The following is a 21511-nucleotide window of genomic DNA, read 5'->3' as shown; positions in this document are numbered from 1 at the left end:
GATGCATAGGACAGACTTCGCCCTATACACAAGAAAGCACTTGGGTATACTCTCAAAGTGTCTGCTCACATTGTATCATTATTGGTAGCATCGTTGAAAGCCGGGAATAAAGACATGAATTGTCTACTGTACAAACAACGGCGTGGAGCATAGTGCCCTGGGGGCGGCGCTGGGTGATACCGGATAGCGTGGGTTATGAGGTCGTAGGGACATATCCGACTTTGAATACTGAATACTATCAATGTCTTGACTTAAAAACTCATGTGTTGAACTCATGGTGCACGTCTCATTGTTTGCCTCGTCGGCGTTCTTCACAGCTATGGGAGAGAACAGGAATCGTATACTGGTCCGATTCCGTTTGATCGTTGCTTTCTACAAACTCTTATATTCCCTTTGCACTTTTTAAACCCCAACTCTTTAATATTAATTCCTAGGATCAGCCAAGACCCAAACCAGCCACTCTCTTGCCCGATCAAGTCATTGCGGCGTGGGGTTTTCCATGCCTGGTTCGAGAATGTAGCGTTGGTCAGGAAGCCTCATGACATATCCTCCCCGACTGTAACGTGAAAATGAGCATTGTGGCCAAAATGATGCTTGTTGCTGCCTACGCGTGTCAGCAGATAGACAATTGAGTAGCAAAACCGGGCATCAATGGAAGCGAAACGGTACATCAACAAAGTAAAGCCATCCATGCATTCATGATAGATTGGATGGGAAGAAAATATGTGTACTCTTGGGTGTAGATATCCTCGAACCGCCAAGTACAGGAGGGACTTGTATATTTTCTTCAATGGTTGCCATGTGGAGAATCGGTCGATTTTCTGTATACACTACACGAGCTACTGCCTGAACAGATTATCCTATAGTGACAGAGAACGCAGAGAGCCGACGTATTGACCTGGCGAAACGTCTTTTCTACACTATCTGTCACCATTGGAGAGCCGCAAGGGCAATCTACGAGAAACAAATCTTATGGTGGCGGCTGACAATGTAACCAATACAGACATAACACCTTGAGCTTGGCGACATAATACCAGCTTAGTTTTGCAAGTTCTGGCCTCTTTCTCTAACCTCGTCAGCAGTCTTGTGTACCACATGGAATGAATGTACATAGATACCTTGGCTATGTGGAGTGTGACACTGGTCTTATACGTCCGGCCGGGCGGAACGGGCCCCCGATGTTCCCCGGGTACCTCGGCAGAAATTCCATCTTATGAATTGGTAATATATCCTTGTCACAGTGGTTGAATTGACCGAGTTCCAATTAAAAGACTAGATAGAACCCATATTTATCCCCTTCGTCTACGTTGTCTATTGAAAGTATACCAAATATTCATATACTTTCATTCGCGTGTCACATGCCCCGGATCCATTTGAACAAATTTTGAGTCATGGTAGGCAAATCGATTCTCGCTTTTTATTCATTCATTCTTATGAAACTTGCTAACAGTATCTAGTACCTCTATCGGCATCTTGCATAATGCATTCACGGGAGGTCTAATCCCACAGACCAAGGCGTATCGATTATCAAAAGTCGTGCTAAGCGCTTATTGATGACATGCTCCTATTCAATGTTATCTCGACATCCGATGTCTAGGCGGATTTTCTAAACCTGAGGCAATGTTAGTCTTTTGAATTGCATCACGAAGTCGCGAGAAACTTACTTCTGGACGACTCTCTCGATACCATCGCAACCCAGCTTCAGGGTCTCCATTCTGGGGCCATACGAGAAACGGACAACTGCGATAATGTTAGCAGATATCCATGTGTCGGCTTCTTGTTCAGACAGAGAAACTTACAGTGGTGGCAAGGACTGTCAAAGAGATCCCTACGTCTGGAGGGGTTCAGGTCGAAGAAGATACCTGGCACAACAATAACCTTCTCCTCCAAACAGGCCTGGAAGAAGTTGAGACCGTCGGAGATGGGGCCTGGCAGACCCTCGAGGTTGAGCCAGATGTAGAAGGTGCTGTCAGGCACGTACTTGATCACGAAACCCATGTCACGGAGACGCTTGATGACATAGTCGCGCTTGTCGCGGAAATGTCTCTGTAGCGCAACCATCTCCTTTTGCACGAGAGAAGGCTCAAGCATGGGAATGGCGGCCTCTTGGAAAGGAGCGTTGGCGCCACCATCGAGGTAAGAACCGCAGGAGCCGATACTAAGTTCATGGTTAGTCTCATGTGCTTGGAGCCACGACAGTCTTGCAACAGTGATGCAGCTATGGGAGGACAGCTTACGCCTTGATGAACTCCTTGGGACCCAGGATCCATGCGATACGCCAGCCAGGCAGGCGGAAGCGCTTGGTGAGACCATCAATAATCAGGACATCGTCCTCGTCAACATCCTCGACGTTCTCGGCAGCAGAAATGGTGGTACCGTCGCAGTTACTGGTGTAGTTGTATCCAGAGTAGAACTCGTCGCTGATCAGGGTAGCTCTGCCTCTGCAAAGGTCTTGAATTTCGGTCAACTCAGGGTTGGCCACGACACGACCGGTCGGGTTTCTGGGGTTCGATGTCAGAATGACAGAGGTTCCACGAGCAATCTCGGCAGCAATGATGTCGGGGTGGATGTGGTAGCCGTCCTCCTCGCTCAAGGGGGTGGGAATGGCGGCAAAGTTCTTGAACAGAGACAACATCTCGTTGTAGGCTGTGTAGTCGGGAATGAAGAAACCGACGTAGGCGTTGTTCAAGACGGCAGCGATACGGATCAGACCAGCACGACCACCAGGGACGATGGCCACGTTCTCCCATGTGTATTGCGACTCCTTGCCCTGGCGGTGCATCTCGTTGTACATGTGTGCGACAGCCTCACGGAGGGGCTTGATACCGGCAGTCGGACCGTACTCGCGGGCAGCAGTGGTAACGTCAATGGTGGAAGGGCGCTGGAAGCAGCCCTCGATATCGTCCTCGACCTCGGGGGCGCCTTGGCCCAGGTTTGCCCACTTCTCGGGCTCCTCGAGGAAGCCATATTCGCTGGCACGCTCAGTACACCAGACTACACCGGTGGAAGCTCTGGTGGCATCGAGACCGGCGTGGGGAAGATGACCCTCGTGGGCAGCACGGAACTGACGATGGATCTTGGAGCTGGTCTCTGTGCAGGTGAAGAAGTCGTTAGCCCACGGTTCGTTTTTCCCAAGTTCACTGTCATTGTTCCATGCCAAGGCGTGTTGCAGTATAGCTTGTCATGCATAAATTGCTTATTGACCCGCATTTGCCAAGATTGTTGAAGACAAGCGGTATTGTCAACTTGTAGTGGTAGAGTTTGTCTGACAGGAAATAGAGTTGAAAAGGCAGATTGGCTATCACCCGCAAACCAACGTTGCGAGGGACATTAGGCATGCATGGGAGGGAGGAAAGCAAATTGGGCTGAAAGCAGTTAGGGAGACGGGTTGGGAGATTGATTATACCTTGAGCGCCAGTCTCGCCGATACTGAAACGACGAGCAGGACGGGGCACACCCGTGTTGCGGTTCATGGAGAACTTTCTGGCGTTGAAAGACATCTTGGGCGAATTTTGTTGTCGTTGCTCTAAAATGACGAGATGCCAACTGGGGGAGGAAAAAATAAGATGCTACAGGGAAGTACTGTAGTAGTGAAGGGCACAGCTGTAGTATTTATTCAGTGCAGATCAGATGGGCTGGAGGCAGCCAAAAAATGATGCGATGGATGTATGGATGTAGCACACTTCAACTTCAGCACGGGCTGCAAATGCAATCACGAACTAAACGCGAAGGCGAAGGAAAAGAGCGAGTTCTCCTCTTGGCCAGGAAATGGGTCGAACAGGCGGCGTGTGCTCTGTAGATTGAAAAGTGAAGGGGATCGCGAATCGGTGAAAAATAATGGGCTGCTGCTATTCCGTACTGCTGCTACTGCTGCTTTCTTCCCTCCTGAGTCGGCACCGATTCTTTTTCGATACGAAGTGGGGTTACGTAGCTGCGGTGTGTGTCGTTGGTATCTTTCTTCTCCCTTCTGGTTTCGTTGCAGCACCTAATCAACATAGGGGACTGGCAAATGCCTCCCTATACGTCTGGTCCATACATTATCCAACGTCTCCTGAAATGTACGATCTCATTAAAAATCTACTTGTTCTTCTCGTCCTGCCGCGTTTTCGCGCTGATCCACATCCTGGAGGATCAAAACGAAACACGCACCTACCATATATAACCTTGTTTCGCTGCTATACACCTATCCCCTGACTTATTCCTATAAGCTGTGGAACGACGCCACTGTTTTTGAGCGCCGACAATCACAAAGGGCCATTCTGCTGGTCTCGTTGCCCGAGTTTGAAGAGTTCCTTCTGCAAGCCCGGCGCCAACTATTCTCGCTATTCATATATACGTGACACCTGAGGTTGGTGGCATTCGGAGCAAAAGCAGGGAAATACTGGCTTGGGTGACCGGCAAGGCGCCCTTGCTTCGCCAATGAAGAAGCACAGATTATTGATGACGAGGTACGCTTTATGCTACGTCAGAGAAACAAGAAATTGAACGAGACCAAAAGCGTGAATATCCAGGTAGTGGGCTCCGGAGTGATCTCCATAGGATCAAAGTATGTCGGATACCACGACCCTCGCCGCTGTGAATGTCGTTCTTGGCAGGTAAAGTAACAATCTAGAAAACGTCTAGATTTCACAGTCTTGGCATCCTGAGACTGTCTTTACCCCAGTGTGTAACCGCCATGCGACTTCGGTCTCAGCACTAGTGCACAACTGCCGTACGATTTGTACAATGTCAGGAGTCAAGACTCGAGACATCGTACAGAGTATGTACACGGCAGAAAAGGAGGGGTCGAACAACGTTATCGGCGCTGCCCCACGTCAAATCGCCGGGTTTTGCGAGGCAGCGAGGGGCACTTCAGGCCTGTCCGTAATAGGCTTAGCACAATTTCTAGGTAGCAATTCGAATTCAACGCGTCTTTTGGAAATCCATTAACGCGTCCTGGCCCCGAGAAATCGTCATTGTCAAGCCTCAGACTTACCAAGCAAATTCTGCCAGCAAACATACAAACAAATCAAGATCACATCAGTGACGCGTTCTCACTTCTGAAACTTTGAGTCTTGTGAACAGCACCAGGGAATCGTACGAGGCTTGAAGGAGTCAATATCAGTGGTCATGGCTCTCATTGTCGACAAACATCGGCCACGGTCTCTGGACCAATTGACATACCATTCAGAACTCTCGGAGCGCTTGCGATCATTGGTTAGTTGATGAGAATCCCTCATGATACTTTTCATGTACAAATGGAACGAGTCTAATTCAAGATTTACCAACTACAGGCACAAAGCGGCGATTTCCCACATCTTCTCGTCTACGGTCCGTCTGGTGCTGGCAAGAAGACCCGTATCGTTGCAACACTCAAGGAGCTTTACGGGCCGGGCGTAGAAAAGATCAAGATCGATGCTCGTGTGTTCCAAACAAGCAGCAACCGCAAGCTGGAGTTCAACATTGTCGCGTCCGTATACCACCTCGAGATCACCCCTTCAGACGTAGGCAATTATGACCGTGTCGTGGTACAAGACCTGCTTAAAGAAGTCGCACAAACGCAACAGGTGGATCAGAGTGCCAAGCAGCGGTTCAAAGTCGTGGTCATCAATGAAGCCGACCACCTTACCAGAGATGCCCAAGCAGCATTGAGACGAACGATGGAAAAGTACAGCCCGAACTTGCGATTAATCTTGCTCGCCAACAGCACGGCCAATATCATCGCGCCCATTCGCAGTCGTACATTGTTGGTCCGTGTTGCGGCGCCGACAATTGATGAGATCAGCTCGGCACTGGCGGTCTCAGCAAAGAAGGAGGGCTGGCCAATCGTCCCGGGTCTGCACAAGCGAATCGCAGAAGAAAGCGGACGGAATTTGAGAAAGGCCTTGTTGATGTACGAGGCAGTGCACGCACAAAAGTATGTTCAAGTCGACATCTTTGCCTTTTTGTGCTATGATTTGTGCTAACCTCCATGTAGCGAGAAAGTGACAGATACCACTCCTATACCACCCCCTGATTGGGAGGCTCTTATCGGCCAAATCGCCAAGGAGATCATGGACGAACACTCGCCTGCCCGGATTTTGCAGGTCCGCGCCAAACTCTACGATCTGCTTACGCACTGCATACCCCCGACGACTATTCTCAAGACGCTCACATTCAAGCTCATTGCTTTGATAGACGACGACCTGAAGTGGGAAGTGATCAAGTGGTCTGCCTTTTATGAGCACCGCATCAAAATGGGCACCAAGGTCATATTTCACCTGGAGGCTTTTGTGGCCAAGTTTATGAGGATACTTGAAATCTATCTTATGCAAATGGACATGTAAGACTACTGAGGTTATGTGGGAGAGCAATGGCGTCCGGCTTTGTTTGTCGCATACAAGGAGTCTTGACTGATATAGTCATTGATGGGACAAAAATGATTGATTCTCTGTGTCAAAATTTGTGGTACCAGCACATTAATCGAGTCTGGGTATCTTGGCGGAGTCCTTGCACATGGCGTGTTGTATATCGCTCCTCTGCCGGCAGGCGAATGATATGGGGCACTGTGTATCAGGTCCGAAACCCCTACATTGAGCCGTCGCCTCAGCTCGCGCACAAGAGACCCGATGGAACGGACCACGAGGGAAGGAAGGGACAGGAAGAAGGAAGATTTGGCCCGTGATTGGAGTAGGGAAACCGTTGGACCTGATTGCCAACATCAGACCAAAGCCCCGTCCATATACTGCCGTGTAAAGGTCACACAGTCGCTAATCTTCGGGCCGGCGCTTGGCGTGCTTCCGCTCGGCCTCGGGCCTTGGAACCTGTGTTTGAAGTAGTCATGCCTGACGGCATTCGATGCGGTTTCATCGGACGCAGGGCTATATTAATATTTTTTTTAAACAAGTACATGAGCGCTCTAGGGGTTAAACAGACAAATATACCGACACTTATTTGTCTGTTGACCCTTGCAGTCATATAAGAGATCAGTGTACCTACGAGATAGCCAAGTCCGCCCGCGGCACTCAAGTTCGCCCTAATGTAGTGATGATCCAGGTCTGACTTCAGACCTGCTCTAGTAGCGTAGGGGGGCAATGGCTGAAGGGAGAAACCAAGTGTATGGAATAACCGAGGCCTAATGATTTCGGGCGACAGCGAGCGGGACCTAGCCATGAAGCATATCTTCTTCTTTTACTTTTTGTTTTCTTGGGCCCATACGATGAATGGGAAATATTTAGCCGCATAAAGATATCGGGGTTCAAGGGCCTTCGGATAGGTGAACCCTCACGTGGGTGGTGTTTTCCAGGGACGGTCTGGGAGGTCCTAGGAAAAAAAGAAGAAGTCGGGATCCCGCAGGTTTCTAAACCACCACTCTCGCTATCAAGTTCACTTTTTGGCTGCAACGTACCATACACCAGTGTCATCATTTGAGCAGTTTGTGCTGGCTTATTCAAGCCATGTGTGCAAACGCTTGTTTAAGACTGGCGTGGGCTGATCAGAGACAATAGTTCACCGGTAGTCAGTAGGTAAAATGGAGAGGTTATGTACACTAGAAACCCCAAGTGCTGCTCATTGATTCCTCCTCGACCCACTTTCTTCACCCACGTATGGGCTGATCGCCCAAGGTCGGCCACCCATACTCGGCGAGCGCATATGATGGCTTCCCCGCGTTTCTGGAGACCCTTGGCAAATGGGAGAACGGAAGACAAAGTCTAGGTTGGCCTGCTCATGTGTGTACGTAGTGGTAACGTACCCAAGGGCCAAAGCGTTTAGGTTGAGATCACAATCCTGCTGATCAATTGCTTGCCATGGGAAGAACTAGGTTAGGGGCGGTCGGACGACTGGGACCTTGATGTTATCCTGTCCATTGACCTTGAATATATGCAAGATATGCAACACGGGTGCAGAAGAAAGAGTGGTCCTGCCTAGATACAGAGTACAGTATGCATGTTGCAGGTGGTTGATAGACAGATTGAGAGTCAACTCGCGTAACGCTGTGATGATATGATGCGAGAGTCGCATACTCCCTTGCTGAGAGATGCACAGGTAGTACATTGTTGGATCTCAACCATGTAACCCTCGCCCCCCCAGTATTATTGCTAAGGTTGCCCTGTAGCATGAACGGCCATTCCAAACAGTTGACCCGAATTGGCGGCACGCTTCCCCATAAATAAATGCAGAAGGATGACAGATACCAACTCGGTGTCTGTGCCAGAGAGCCACAGCCAGCATACATACGTGGTAAAGGTACGCGACTTGATGTACGTATACTTTAAAGATGCGGGGTTCAGGGCCTTGGGCCCGGCTCGAACGTGCATTTGAAATCCCAACTGCCATGCAAGAATTTGGAAGCACTCGTGACAGGGATCGGGGAGAGTGGAGGATGATGATCATGGGCAGAGGGTTAGTAGAAGAAAGAATGAAAAAAAGCCGCGCCAGGATTTGTACTTCCTATCAACCGGATCGCCTGAACAGGTGAAAAAAGCGATAAACAGAAGCCTGAAGGGTACCTACATTTACCTACCTACACCACTCACAAATCTGGAATCCATTTTGCCTACATCGGCGCCGTTCAACTTTGCTGCTAAAAAAGGTTGCGCGATTTCAAGTTACTAACAGTAGTGGACTACCCTTTAGTTTTATTTATAATGTCCTTGAATAATCGGCTCTGCCTGGCTTGAGTTACGCAATTTCACGTAATGGGCGATACATTGTTATAGAGCATGGTTATCCTTAGCAGTTCCCTTCCTCCCGCAAGTCTCGAGAGAGAGCTCTTTCAATGCGCGGCTCGCCTGTGGTCTCCGGCCCGGGTAACATTTCAGAATCGAGAGAGGTCGTCGGCAACATGGTTCGCATGGTTACTAGTTCGTCTACATACCCACGGTAGGCTGCACGGCTAAGCGACTCTCATTGGACCTCAGGCTGAACCATGTCGGCACCCGGCGTACCGCCTGTCTGAGAGAGTTGAATTGGGAGCTTTTGTTGGCCATTAGGTTTCCCACATATAGAGTTCCTGACATTCGAGACTCGTCTGGAAGCCCAAAAAGGTGTATTGTGGTGTACCGTTGTCAGCACTTGGAATGTGCGGAAACCACCCGTGGTCTGGGGGAAAATGACAGCCTCAAAAGACAAGGGACCAAATAAACCGCCGATAGCGCTAAAGGCTGGTAAAATATATGACAATATAGTAAATATATTATTTTATCGGCTTCGGCTTCGCGCTTAAATGATTTGTGTATTGAATGCTTATAGAGTAATCTTCAAGTTTATGTCCTAATGTATATAGTTGTGAAAATAAATAGTGTTCCTTTACTTGAAAGATTATGTACCTAGCAGTAACCACATTGCTAGAAACTAGAAAATCGTTGAGTAACATCGATATCACCCGATCGGGGCATATTGTCTTCGGAGTACCAATGATTGGGGAGTTGGCTCGCGGTCGAGCGGAAGCCGTCAGCGCGAATGGTCCACTGGAAGCAGAAACATCCCGGCCGTCGCATGCCACTAGCGCGTATGCAGGGCCCAGAGGGAGGCACTGGAGTCTGTTATTCACCTTCGGGCCATCATTCATTATTTTGCCGTAATACAAAAACTTCCCACGCTGCTGTCTCAATCTGGGTGCGCATCACTTTTTGCTTCTCCGTTCTTCCTCCGAGCCTCAATTTATCTCTTCCTTTTTTACCTCTTCCATATATTCCCTCCTCTTGGAGAAAGAAGATTGTTCTTGTCGCCGAGTTCGAGTAGGAGAGAGAGCCATCTTTCTCCTCTTGTCCGTCTGAGACTGCTGACACATTAGTCCGGAGCTCAACAGAAGCTACCCCGCCTACCCTGATCTGACCTGACTGAGAGCCGAACGCGCAGAAGCTCAGCAGCAGCGGCAGCAGCCCACCAAAAGAATCATGTCCAACGGCAAGACCCCGGTGGTGGCCGAGGCCCACGAGGTCGACACCTTCCGTAAGATGCCCCGTAGAGGCATAATGACCTCGAATGATCGAAAGAAAAGAAAAAGTAGAATGAGACGTGATTGCTGACAATGGAATGTGCCTGGCAGACCCGCCGCAGAAAATGCTTGACAGTAAGGAGCACCCAATTTTAAAAAGAAGCCGCCGCGAGCGAGCGAGCTCTTTTTCCTGTATGCAGGTGAAATCAGTGGGTCTAACGTGCAATTACAGAGCACCCTAGCAAACCCCATATCGGCAGTAAGTCGGCCTACTCTTGCTATTATGGATGGCTGTGAGGGTGGAATGCATGCTCACAATCATAATGTAGGCCTGGAGGAGTACCAGAAAATGTACCAAGAGTCCATCACCAACCCAGACAAGTTTTGGGGTCAAAAGGCACGGGAGCTGCTCACTTGGCAACGTGATTTCCAGACTGTGCGCACTGGCACGCTAAATGACGGTGACAGTGCCTGGTTCTTGGAGGGTCAACTCAATGCTTCGTACAACTGCGTCGATAGACACGCCATCAAGAACCCGGACAAGGTTGCCATTATCTACGAGGCCGACGAGCCTCAAGATGGCCGAAACTTGACTTATGCCGAACTTCTCCGAGAGGTGAGCAGGACTGCATGGACCCTCAAGCAGATGGGTGTCCGCAAGGGAGATACCGTTGCCATCTATCTTCCCATGATTCCCGAGGCCATCATTGCCTTGTTGGCAGTTGTCCGTATCGGAGCCATCCACTCTGTCGTCTTTGCCGGTTTCTCGTCAGACTCGCTACGAGACCGTATCCTTGACGCCAAGTCCAAGGTTGTCATTACGACCGACGAGGGCAAGCGTGGAGGCAAGTTGATTGGCACCAAGAAGATTGTGGATGAAGCTCTCAAGCAGTGCCCTGATGTGACCAACGTGCTTGTCTACAAGAGGACCGGAAACCCCGACACCCCTTGGACTCCTGGCCGGGATCTGTGGTGGCACGAGGAGGTTGAGAAGTGGCCTTCGTACATTGCTCCCGAGACCATGGACTCGGAAGATCCTCTCTTCCTGCTGTACACATCGGGATCAACGGGCAAGCCCAAGGGTGTTTTGCACTCCACTGGTGGCTACCTGCTGGGCGCCGCCATGACTGGCAAATATGTCTTTGACATTCATGATGGCGACCGTTACTTCTGTGGTGGCGACGTCGGTTGGATCACTGGACACACCTATGTCCTGTACGCTCCGTTGTTGCTAGGTGTCTCGACCGTTGTCTTTGAGGGTACACCCGCCTACCCCAACTTCTCCCGGTACTGGGATATCATTGAGAAGCACCAGGTTACCCAATTCTATGTTGCACCAACGGCACTGCGACTACTCAAGCGTGCTGGAGATGACTACGTCAAGCACAAGATGGCTCACCTTCGAGTCCTTGGCTCTGTAGGTGAACCGATTGCCGCCGAGGTCTGGAAGTGGTACTTTGAGGTCGTTGGTAAGGAGGAAGCACACATTGTGGACGTAAGTTGTGACAAAATCTTGGGGCAAAAACAAATATCGGATTCTAACAACCGTAGACTTACTGGCAAACCGAGACTGGTTCCAACGTCATCACACCGCTTGCTGGTGTTACTCCTACCAAGCCAGGTAGCGCCTCGTTGCCCTTCTTTGGCATTGAGCCTGCCATCATCGACCCGGTTTCCGGCGAAGAAATTCACGGAAATGATGTCGAGGGAGTGCTTGCCTTCAAGCAGCCTTGGCCCAGCATGGCGAGAACCGTCTACGGCTCGCACAAGAGATATATGGACACATACCTGAATGTATACAAGGGCTACTATGTAAGTATTTCCGCGCATTGCAAATGCTGTAAAAGTAAGCGTGCTGATGAGTGTACAGTTCACTGGAGATGGAGCCGGTCGTGACCACGAGGGCTTCTACTGGATCCGTGGCCGTGTAGATGATGTCGTCAACGTTAGCGGCCATCGTCTTTCGACCGCCGAGATCGAAGCTGCTCTGATCGAGCACCACGCGATCGCCGAGGCTGCAGTTGTTGGTGTGGCAGATGAACTCACTGGACAGACTGTGAACGCTTTCGTGGCTATCAAGGATGGCAACGAGGCTAGCGATGCACTCCGCAAGGAATTTATCCTACAAGTGCGGAAGAGCATTGGTCCCTTTGCTGCACCCAAGGCAGTCTTCATCGTGCCTGACCTTCCCAAGACGCGCAGTGGCAAGATCATGCGTCGCATTCTAAGAAAGATCCTAGCTGGAGAGCACGACTCGATAGGCGACACGTCAACTGTAAGTAACAGTTCACAAATCCTGAAATTGTCAATGCATCACTAACATGACGACTTTTAGCTGTCTGACCCTGATGTTGTCAACAAAATTAGTGCCATTGTGGCAGATTCAAAGAAGAAATGATGAGGTTGAAGGAATAAACATGGGAGGAAGGAGAGGAGCTACTGATACCACGATCGACATGTTTGTCTCATGACTATTTGGGCAAGGAGCGCGTGTGATTCCAGCTGCGACACAGACAGCTTACCTACTGTACAATCAAATCAAATAAATATCAAAGAACAACAACGACATTCGCCTGTTGGAATGATGGCACGCTCGCACAGCTGAAATGTTAATGCAGATTGCATGACACTCACCATTACTGATCGCTCGTAGATACAAACAGGACTCAACCATATTTTGTCATGTACACCATGGGATCAAGTCAGAAGTGAAGAACCCCACGTGTCCAAGCTATAAGAATAGTGATGCATTTGGTTCGTATGGACCAGTGGATCGCGTTTGGATTTTGAGAAGTAAGTGATGATAAGTAGGCGCAACAAATGTCTGAGCCATTATACGAACCGACGAAAGTCAAAAGATCAAGAGAAGGTCGCGTCAAACAACTTGGAGGGCAATATATTCTGTTTGACGGGACAAATGAGCGATATCTGATTCCGTCTTCCCCGTCTTACCCGTCTTTTCCGGTAAGAAATGTAAGCACATGATCCGTTTCTTGAGCTACTATCATAATACTCACGTGTATCAGACTTTGTATATATTAGATAGGATAAATAAACATTCAAAAAGGGGATAGGAATAAGCAACTAGTTAGCGTTTGAAGAGCAGAGGGAGGGAATTCAATGCGTTTAGCGAGGCACGGTTGAATTTCGTCTGAATCAATATTCGGGATATATATATATATATATATCAGGCGTTTTGAGGTCTCTAGATAATTCTGGAATCAAAGGAAACGATGGGACGACTGGATTGTGCTAGGTATTTGCATCTGCCACGAATATCGGTTGGCACCGGAATTTACTCTCATTTCATTGCCAAGTCGGAATGTGCAGCACAAGAAGTATCATTGATACTCGTATGGCTAGTAGCACCTATTAACTATGTGAATAGCAAGCTGCAAGCATAAACGCATGACAACTAACCAGTATAGACCGCACAATGGCGATCATGCTCAGAGGCCCCCCTTGTGAGATCATTGCTGCTTTGTCTCGAAAGACTGTGCTGCCCTTGCAGATGTCAGATACTTGGCAACGAGAATACTACCATATGATTATACTGCCAACGAATATAAAAGTTTCTGTCGCTCGAAGACCCCTGACCTATATGCATTATGGCCTCGCCGAGCCCTCTGACTCAGCCGGCCCGGAGTTGTATAGCAATGCAAGAGAACGGAAGCCCCACAGGCCCGAAGTAGACCGATAATGGTCGGCCCGTATTCTCCTTCCGCTGTCATGGCAATATTATCAGCACCGTTGGCAGATAGAAATGCATGATAGAGTAACACGGTCATCCATGTCCAAACAGCTGGTTCTTAATACGTGTTGGTTAAAGTGAAGGAACGCATCATATACCCCGCCTAAAGGAGCCTCGGCTGTAGTTGGTGCATACTCGACTGAGTAATTGCTTGCAGCTAATTATAGTACTGATTTTTGATGGTTCTTTTTGTGAATCGTATCACCAGTTCAATAGTGGCTTGCATGGATATGCTCTCTCGGGTTACCGGTGTGATCCAACAGCCCGCTGTGTGGTCCGATATGAGTTTTGCCGTACACGAACAAGTACATATGTGGTGTAGCTACTTAGTTTGGCCGTGTGCATATGAAACCGCCAACATTGCCGGGACTGGCTTGCAGGCAGTGACAATGCGACATGGTTGTTGTTGGTGCGGAGGTTGTACCGCACTTATAAACATCTTGGCATTTGCTATCGAGTACAGTGTGCATAACTTACCGTGGCAGCACTGTAATAGGTCTCGCCGTTGCCTCTTGCATTATGTTTTTCTTGGGGTCGCAAATGCTTTAAGAAAAAGTCTAGTATGCCACTTTTTTTTCCGCCTTTGCGTCGTTTTTGAACCTCTGTTTTGAGTTTCTCAGCTGTAACAATTTTGCCATGGCAAAGTCAAATTCGTGGCCGTGGAAGGCATATCTGCCATTCAGATTAGTTTGGCAACTATATTATCTCAGTGCACTTCTAGCGCGTCTCCCATTATGGATATTCAAGTTTGGACTGTTCCGGTCACTGAGACCTCACCCCGAGTGGACTTTTGAACAAGCGCTCAAAGCTCAATTGATCCGCACCGTAGTTGATGCTCAGAGCAAGATTGGTATCAGCGATCCCATTTCCCTCCGACCTGGTGCCGAAAAGGAGAGGTTCAAGACTATAACACCATTCTCCAAGAACTTGTACAAAGGACCGCTCGAGTCCAATGTTACACCCACGACAATAGGAGGAACTTGGTACCCCTCATTCAAGACCGCGCGAGATATAGGACCTCAGGGCACTGTCGTTTTGCATATCCATGGCGGTGCATTCGTCACGGGCGATGGTCGAACAGCAAGTTTGGGCTTTCTGTCCAATACTCTGGTCAAATACGCGAGGGTCGATGCGGTCTTTGCTCCACAATACCGACTGTCGGGCTATGGCGACACAAATCCATTTCCTGCCGGTCTTCAGGATGTCTTGACCAGCTATCTCTATCTGGTGCGCACCCTCGAGATCCAGCCCCGAAACATCGTCATCTCGGGCGACAGCGCAGGAGGGAATCTTGCCATTGCCTTTCTGCGCTACCTGGCCGAGTACGGCAACGATCTGGGAATACCCAACCCACAGAGCGCCGTGCTCATCTCGCCGTGGGTGTCGCCTCAGAACTCTTTGGGTTCCGACATTACGTACATGAGCAATCCTAACTATCCTACGGATATCCTGCCGCCCGAGTTCACACGCTGGGGTGCAGCCACGTACGCGGCCAAGACACCCGTCACGGATCCGTACATAACTGCCCTTGGCAATCCGTTTGCGACGCGTGTTCCAATGTTCGTCACGCAAGGCGCCATTGAGATACTCGAGATTGACGGAACTCAATGGGTCAAGGAGATGAGTCGGGTGGAGGGTAACAAGATTGAGTCGGTTTACGAGCCGCTGGCGATTCACGATACCTTGCTCATTGGCGACCGCAGTGGTTGGGTCGAGAGTGCCAGAACGGTGGCGGGTCGCATTGGCGATTTTATCGAGGCGGCGGGGCGTCCGGAGGATACTAGTCGGAGCGACATTCCTCTCAAGTTGTGAACACCGATGTTATAGTCGGTCGTGTCGTTTACTTAGCGGCCATAGTGGATTTTATTACACAACTATAGCGAAATAAGCTTTTCACAAATAACAATTCATCAGATTCACCAAATCCACCAAAATGCACATAACCAATACTGTATGCCAGCATCAAGTTTGTGTGATGGCTCTTCTGCGTCGTGGAAAACATTCTCCTACACAGTCCTTGACACTGTAGGGTACCTCGGCTTCCTTTTCGTGATGCGGGGATCTGCACCACGTCTCGCAACACCATTGCAACCCGAGCAAGGATTAGGAAACGATTGTGCCTAGTGATGGCGGGGGCTATCTGTTCAAGACGATGATCACTGTCGAGTATACAGAGCTTCAAGAGGGCCGATCTCAAACGAAAGCCAAGGAAATCAATAATGGCTGAGCACAAATATCTGATGATCCCATGCTTGTAAACCGAAACCCGAATACATGCCCAAGAATCACCAAGCTCGGACTAGAGGAAGTCGAGCTGAATATGTTCCTGCATCATGAACGAGGGATCCAAAGGTGCTCCGCACGCGACCGCAAGAATGTTGCTCAAGTGACAAGCCACCATGCTACGTCACTACTACTCAAGGGAGACACGCTCCCCTCGTTTCTTGATTATTTTATAGGTTGCACAGTGTACATGGAACGCTGTACTACCATATAAGTATATCTGGGGTTCCATTGGGGTTCCCCCAGGGTTCGTCCGCATTGTAAATTTCTCTTTTTGTCCCTGTAGATACCGTATTCTATCATGGCGGTCGGCAACGCAGTTTCCAGCACAGACGAATATGACCTCATTATCGTGGGGGCAGGTATATCTGGGATCAACTGTGCTTACCGTCTGCAGACGAGGCTCCCAAATCTAAAGTTTGCCATTCTCGAAAACCGAGAGGACATTGGTGGGACCTGGGACCTGTGGAAGTATCCCGGCATCAGGTCGGACTCTGACCTGCACACGTTTGGCTTCTCCTGGCAGCCGTGGCCACACGAGAGTCCCATTGCCGAAGGGCCCTTGATCATTTCCTATATCAAAGAATGCATAGCAAAACACGGTCTCGATAAATACATCAACCTCCGCCACAAGGTGCTCTCGGCCGACTGGTCGTCCAAGACGAACCGTTGGAGTCTGGCTGTAGATCATGAAGGAAAGAGAAAGAACTTTACGGCAAAGTTTACGGTCCTGGGTGCTGGATACTATGACTTTGAGCAACCTCTCAAGGTTGAAATCCCAGGGCTGAATCGATTCAAAGGAAAGGTCATTCACCCACAGTTCTGGCCCGAGGACTATGATTACACCAACAAGAAGGTAGTCGTCATTGGCAGCGGAGCCACGGCCATCACGTTGCTCCCGAGCATGGCCAAGAAGGCCGCACACATCACCATGCTGCAGCGGAGCCCGTCGTATATCATTGCGGCGTCGCAAAAGTGGCAGGGCATGATCCCGCGCGCGTGGTGGCCGCAGTGGCTGCTCAGCTACGTCGAGCGGTGGTGGTACATGGCCTATGCCCAGTTCTCCGTCTTCATGTGCGAGTGGTTCCCCAAGCTCGTGCGCAAGTTCCTGCTCAAGGAGACGACCAAGCTGCTGCCCACGCGCATTGCCCTGGATCCTCACTTCAGCCCGCGCTACAACCCGTGGGACCAGCGCGTCTGCTTTGCGCCCGACGGCGACTTTTACCAGTGCCTGCACACGCCCAAGGCCGACGTGGTCACGTCGCGCATCCGCACCGTGACCGAGGACGGCGTCGACCTCGAGATTGGCAAGAAGCTCGAGGCCGACCTGATCGTGACGGCGACGGGCCTGCGCATGCAGTGGGGCGGCGGGATCCCGCTGCGGGTCGACGGCGAGCCCGTCGACGTGGGCGGCCGGTTCATCTGGAACGGCGCCATGATCCAGGACATGCCCAACCTCTTCTTCATGGTCGGCTACACCAACGCGTCGTGGACCATGGGCGCCGACGACACGGCCTTTATCATCACGCGGCTGATCAAGCACATGGAGAGTCGCGACCTGCACGTGAGCGTGCCGCGGGTCGCCCCGAGGGATGCGCGCATGAAGAAGAGTCCGTACTGGCATCTCAACTCGACCTACGCCAAGGAGGCCGAGGCCCGAAACCCGAAGTACGGAGACCGGGGTCCTTGGAGGGCTCGGAACAAGGTCATTCACGACTATTTACATGCTAGATTTGGAAACTATACGCAGGGGTTGCATTTCGTTAGTTGAAGGGGGAGAAGGTGAGAAGAGATTGGACGTTGGGGGAACCGAATACATGGCGTTATGTTTACCTAGGTACCTAGTCTGAAGGCTGTGTTTGCAACTGTGAGACGAGATATTCTGGGCAATGTTTGAATTCACATGATATGCTAGCGACTACCTCGGACTCTTTTGCACGCACATTGGAAGAGCACTCGTGAATTCCATTCTGCTATCAGGCTGGTGAGAGGCAAAAGACTTCGCCATCTCTTGCTATTTCGTGCTTTGAGTATACAATCACCCTGCCTCCTACCCACCGAGCGCCCTAATCTTAGTGTGGTTAGGTATTTATGGGGGAGAATCAAGCTCGCCATCGGCTGTTGATGCTAAGGAGCTTCCGCCCCTAATGGCGCAGATCAATGCCTTAGTTCAGGCGAGATACTCCTCGACTTGACGAATCAGAAGACTCAAATGTGGACCTGTTGGTCTACGGATGCACCGTGTATTTAGGACAGTTGGGGGGGAGGGGGAGCAAAGGAAAGGAAAGGATCTCGGGTTCCATCTCCACGTTGCGGGGTAACAGGGTTCAGCTCTAACTAGTCATTTTTTCTCATCTGCGACCTAGACGATTTACGTGGCTAGCCAAGAGTCGCTCTGATCGGGGACTTGGAAGGGGAGGGGACTTAGGACTTAGGGACATGTTGTAGTAAATGTCTGTTGTTTTGTACCGGTCATCGATGTGATTTGATGCATGAAGAGCAAGCTTGTGCGTTTTGGTCGGCATATACGCACAGCACTTCAGGTGTGCCAACCATCAGATGGAGGCAAAGATAGACCTAAACAGCATTACCGCCTAGGCCTGGCATATGATCCATATTCAGGGCTTCAAGCCTCGGTCGCCCCTCCTTGGAACAACGACGATCATTGTATCTTTAATTGAAGCGGCTGGTCCAGGTCTCTGGTTCTCTACTACCCATCGACTCACCCTCAGACATGGTGGCGGCTTGAATACTTTCCATGATAGCTCACACGTACAGAGTACATGCACTGCGACCAAGCCTTGGCACCAAGCGTACCCCTGGTCCTGCATCCCAGGTAGACGCGCAGGACTCGATTGGCAACATCTCCATATTTTCGGGTCAGCTCCAATCTGACAGTCATCATCATACCAACTGTTACCATAATCTTCAAGATTGGACAAGTTTGACTCTCTAATCCTGTGATATCTGCTCTTTATACCCGCCAGACCACGACGATATCTTCAACATGGCGACGAAGGAGGTACCCGCATCAGAGCTGGGACACCAGGATGTCAAGCTTCCGGATCCACCATCCTCATCCTTCTTCACCGATGCTCAATGGAAGACGTGGTGGGCTTTGATGGACACGGTGATTCCATCCATCGGCCCTCAATCAGCAGAGGTTCAGGGAAGATATGAAGTATCGCCAACCCAGCTCCAGTCGTACTACGAAGCATGCAAGAGCAAATTAAACTCTCCGCCAAGCCAGGCCGAGTTCGAGGCATACTTGTCGGAGAAGCCATCTGATAATGAAGCCTTTCGGTCTCACATGTATAGGACTCTATCAGGGCTCCCAAAAGAGCAGAGAGAGCAGCTTGGTGGAGCTATTAACATGCTTGGGTACGTATTCACTGGCCACAGCATTTGCCGCGACACTAAACTAACCATCATCTCAGAACACGCTTCGGGAGCCTTATGATCAGTGGCTACATGACACCTTTCCACGACTTGCCCGCGGAAGCGAGAGAAAAGATCATTCAAGCATGGCAAGCGTCGTACTTTACAAAATTCCACGGCCTTGCAAAATCCGTCACGGCGTTGGCGACGAATCACTGGATCCAGCATAGCCCCGGGTTCCGAAGCCTCAGTGGCTGGAAAGATGTCCCAGAAGGGTACAAGGCAGCCAAGGTGCAAGACTATACCTTTAAGCAGTTTGAGGCCGGTGATGATCCGCTCACCATTGACACCGACGTGGTCATTGTGGGCTCGGGCTGCGGCGGAGGTGTTTGCGCCGAGGTGTTGGCCAAAGCCGGACATCGGGTCCTTGTTGTGGAAAAGGGGTATTACTTCCCACCATCTCACCTGCCAATGAGAGAAGATACTGGCGCTTACCACTTGTTTGATGGGAACGGCATCATAACTAGTGAAGACGGCACTTTATCGATCATGTCGGGAAGTACCTGGGGAGGCGGTGGTGCGGTCAATTGGGGCGTGAGCCTTCAGCCTCCCGAATATGTCCGCCAGGACTGGGCCAAGAAGCATGGCCTGCCTGTGTTCGCTACACAGGAGTTCCAGAACTCACTAGATCGGGTCTGTGAGTTCATGGGCGTCTCTGATGCCACCGTCCAACAGAACCATCGCGGTCAAGTACTTCTTGACGGAGCCAAGAAGCTGGGCTACAAGGCCAAGGTTACACCGCACAACAATGGTAACGCGGAGCACTACTGCGGCCATTGCCATTTGGGCTGTGGATCTGCCGGAAAGAAGGGTCCCGCGGTGAGTTGGCTACCAGCTGCCGCCAAGAACGGCGCCGAGTTCATCGAGGGCTTCCAGGTCGACAAGGTCACGTTTGATGACTTTGCTTCTGGAAAGAAGGCCTCGGGCGTCAAGGGCAAATGGGTCTCTCGAGATGCCGAGGGCGGTCTCAATGGACCGCTCGGTAAGCGTGTCACGAGAGACATTGAGATCAAGGCGAAGAAAGTAATCATTTCGGGAGGTTCCTTGTGGAGTCCCGTGATTTTGCAAAAGAGTGGCCTTGCGGTAAGACCTGGTCCAATTCTGCATTCGGAAACATGGAAGGAAAACTAATTGATTTGTGCAGAATCCGCAAATAGGCCGGAACCTCGCCATGCATCCTGTCACGGTCATCTTTGGATACTGGAAGCAAGACGTCAACCCATGGGAAGGTAAGTGATTTCGCCATCAATCCACACTTGCTTGAATACTGACACTCGAAAGGATGTGCTATCAGCAGTGTGGTGACGACCTTTGAAGATTTGGATAATGAAGGCAACGGAACCAAACTGGAAGCCTTGTCCATGGTGGTGAGTACATGGTTAATACTATTACCTGAAATTAGTACAAGTACTGATGTCAGCACAGCCCTCGATTGTCTTTCCGCAATATAGATGGCGCAGCGGTATAGACTTCAAGATGTCGGCCCTCCGATATCGAAACTTGAACGCATTTTTTTCCATGCCCCGAGACAGAGACACGGGCCATATCTACACAGACCCAGAGACAGGGAGACCGCGCATCGTGTATACCCCCGGCGCCTTTGATAGGGCCAACGCGCTAGAGGGCGTTATTGGTTTGCTCAAGATTCTATTTGCCGAGGGAGCAGAAGAGATCCGCACAAGCATGAAAGGCATCGATCCATTCATTCGCAGCACTGATGAGGATGAGAAGCAGGAAGCAGCGAGGTTTGAGAAGTGGCTCGCAACAGTTCGTGCAACAGGCGTTAGCGCATCCGACGGCTGGGGCTGTGCTCACCAGATGGGCTCATGCCGCATGAGCAAGTCGGCAGAGGACGGCGTGGTTGACGCCAAGGGCAAGGTCTGGGGAGTCGAAGGTCTACATGTTGCCGATGCCAGCGTCTTTCCGACGGCCACAGGAGTCAACCCAATGGTAACCACCATGGCTGTTGCGGATATGATTGCCAAGGGCATAGCCGCCGACTTGGATGGGCTGAAGGCTTAAGTAGCCTCCAAACATGGATTTCCTTGCTGAGCTGTTTTGAGGGTAACGACACGAGGATCTACATTAATGTCAATGGAATCAGCCGTCATGCTTTATTACTTTGCATGTCTTGTATTGTC

General features: G+C 50.4%; 6 protein-coding genes across 6 annotated transcripts; 5 read left to right on the top strand and 1 right to left on the bottom strand.

The window, feature by feature from the left end:
- Positions 1-1593: 1593 nt before the first annotated feature.
- Positions 1594-3500, bottom strand: PFICI_11214 (uncharacterized protein; the record flags this gene model as incomplete). The annotated part of the gene is made up of 5 exons (XM_007839795.1): positions 1594-1612; positions 1665-1740; positions 1800-2158; positions 2238-3090; positions 3407-3500. 5 exons carry the CDS (start codon positions 3498-3500, stop codon positions 1594-1596), a joined length of 1401 nt encoding a protein of 466 aa, XP_007837986.1.
- A 1609-nt stretch (positions 3501-5109) lies between these two features.
- PFICI_11213 (Replication factor C subunit 5) lies at positions 5110-6305 on the top strand (the record flags this gene model as incomplete). Its single annotated transcript, XM_007839794.1, has 3 exons — positions 5110-5196; positions 5274-5896; positions 5957-6305. 3 exons carry the CDS (start codon positions 5110-5112, stop codon positions 6303-6305), a joined length of 1059 nt encoding a protein of 352 aa, XP_007837985.1.
- A 3552-nt stretch (positions 6306-9857) lies between these two features.
- Positions 9858-12296, top strand: PFICI_11212 (Acetyl-coenzyme A synthetase; the record flags this gene model as incomplete). The annotated part of the gene is made up of 7 exons (XM_007839793.1): positions 9858-9912; positions 10010-10033; positions 10131-10157; positions 10228-11393; positions 11450-11710; positions 11769-12173; positions 12234-12296. 7 exons carry the CDS (start codon positions 9858-9860, stop codon positions 12294-12296), a joined length of 2001 nt encoding a protein of 666 aa, XP_007837984.1.
- A 1989-nt stretch (positions 12297-14285) lies between these two features.
- PFICI_11211 (uncharacterized protein) lies at positions 14286-15461 on the top strand (the record flags this gene model as incomplete). Its single annotated transcript, XM_007839792.1, has 1 exon — positions 14286-15461. The coding sequence occupies one exon, from the start codon at positions 14286-14288 to the stop codon at positions 15459-15461; it is 1176 nt and encodes a 391-aa protein (XP_007837983.1).
- A 772-nt stretch (positions 15462-16233) lies between these two features.
- On the top strand, positions 16234-17703 carry PFICI_11210 (uncharacterized protein; the record flags this gene model as incomplete). Its single annotated transcript, XM_007839791.1, has 1 exon — positions 16234-17703. The coding sequence occupies one exon, from the start codon at positions 16234-16236 to the stop codon at positions 17701-17703; it is 1470 nt and encodes a 489-aa protein (XP_007837982.1).
- Positions 17704-18939: 1236 nt separating this feature from the next.
- PFICI_11209 (uncharacterized protein) lies at positions 18940-21392 on the top strand (the record flags this gene model as incomplete). Its single annotated transcript, XM_007839790.1, has 5 exons — positions 18940-19313; positions 19370-20453; positions 20515-20599; positions 20652-20737; positions 20796-21392. 5 exons carry the CDS (start codon positions 18940-18942, stop codon positions 21390-21392), a joined length of 2226 nt encoding a protein of 741 aa, XP_007837981.1.
- Positions 21393-21511: the final 119 nt, after the last annotated feature.

This window comes from Pestalotiopsis fici, assembly GCF_000516985.1.
Source record: "Pestalotiopsis fici W106-1 unplaced genomic scaffold PFICI_Scf_8, whole genome shotgun sequence".
Classification (NCBI taxonomy): domain Eukaryota; kingdom Fungi; phylum Ascomycota; class Sordariomycetes; order Amphisphaeriales; family Sporocadaceae; genus Pestalotiopsis; species Pestalotiopsis fici.
Note: the sequence above shows the minus strand (reverse complement) of the source record. Positions and strands in the feature narration are given on the sequence as shown.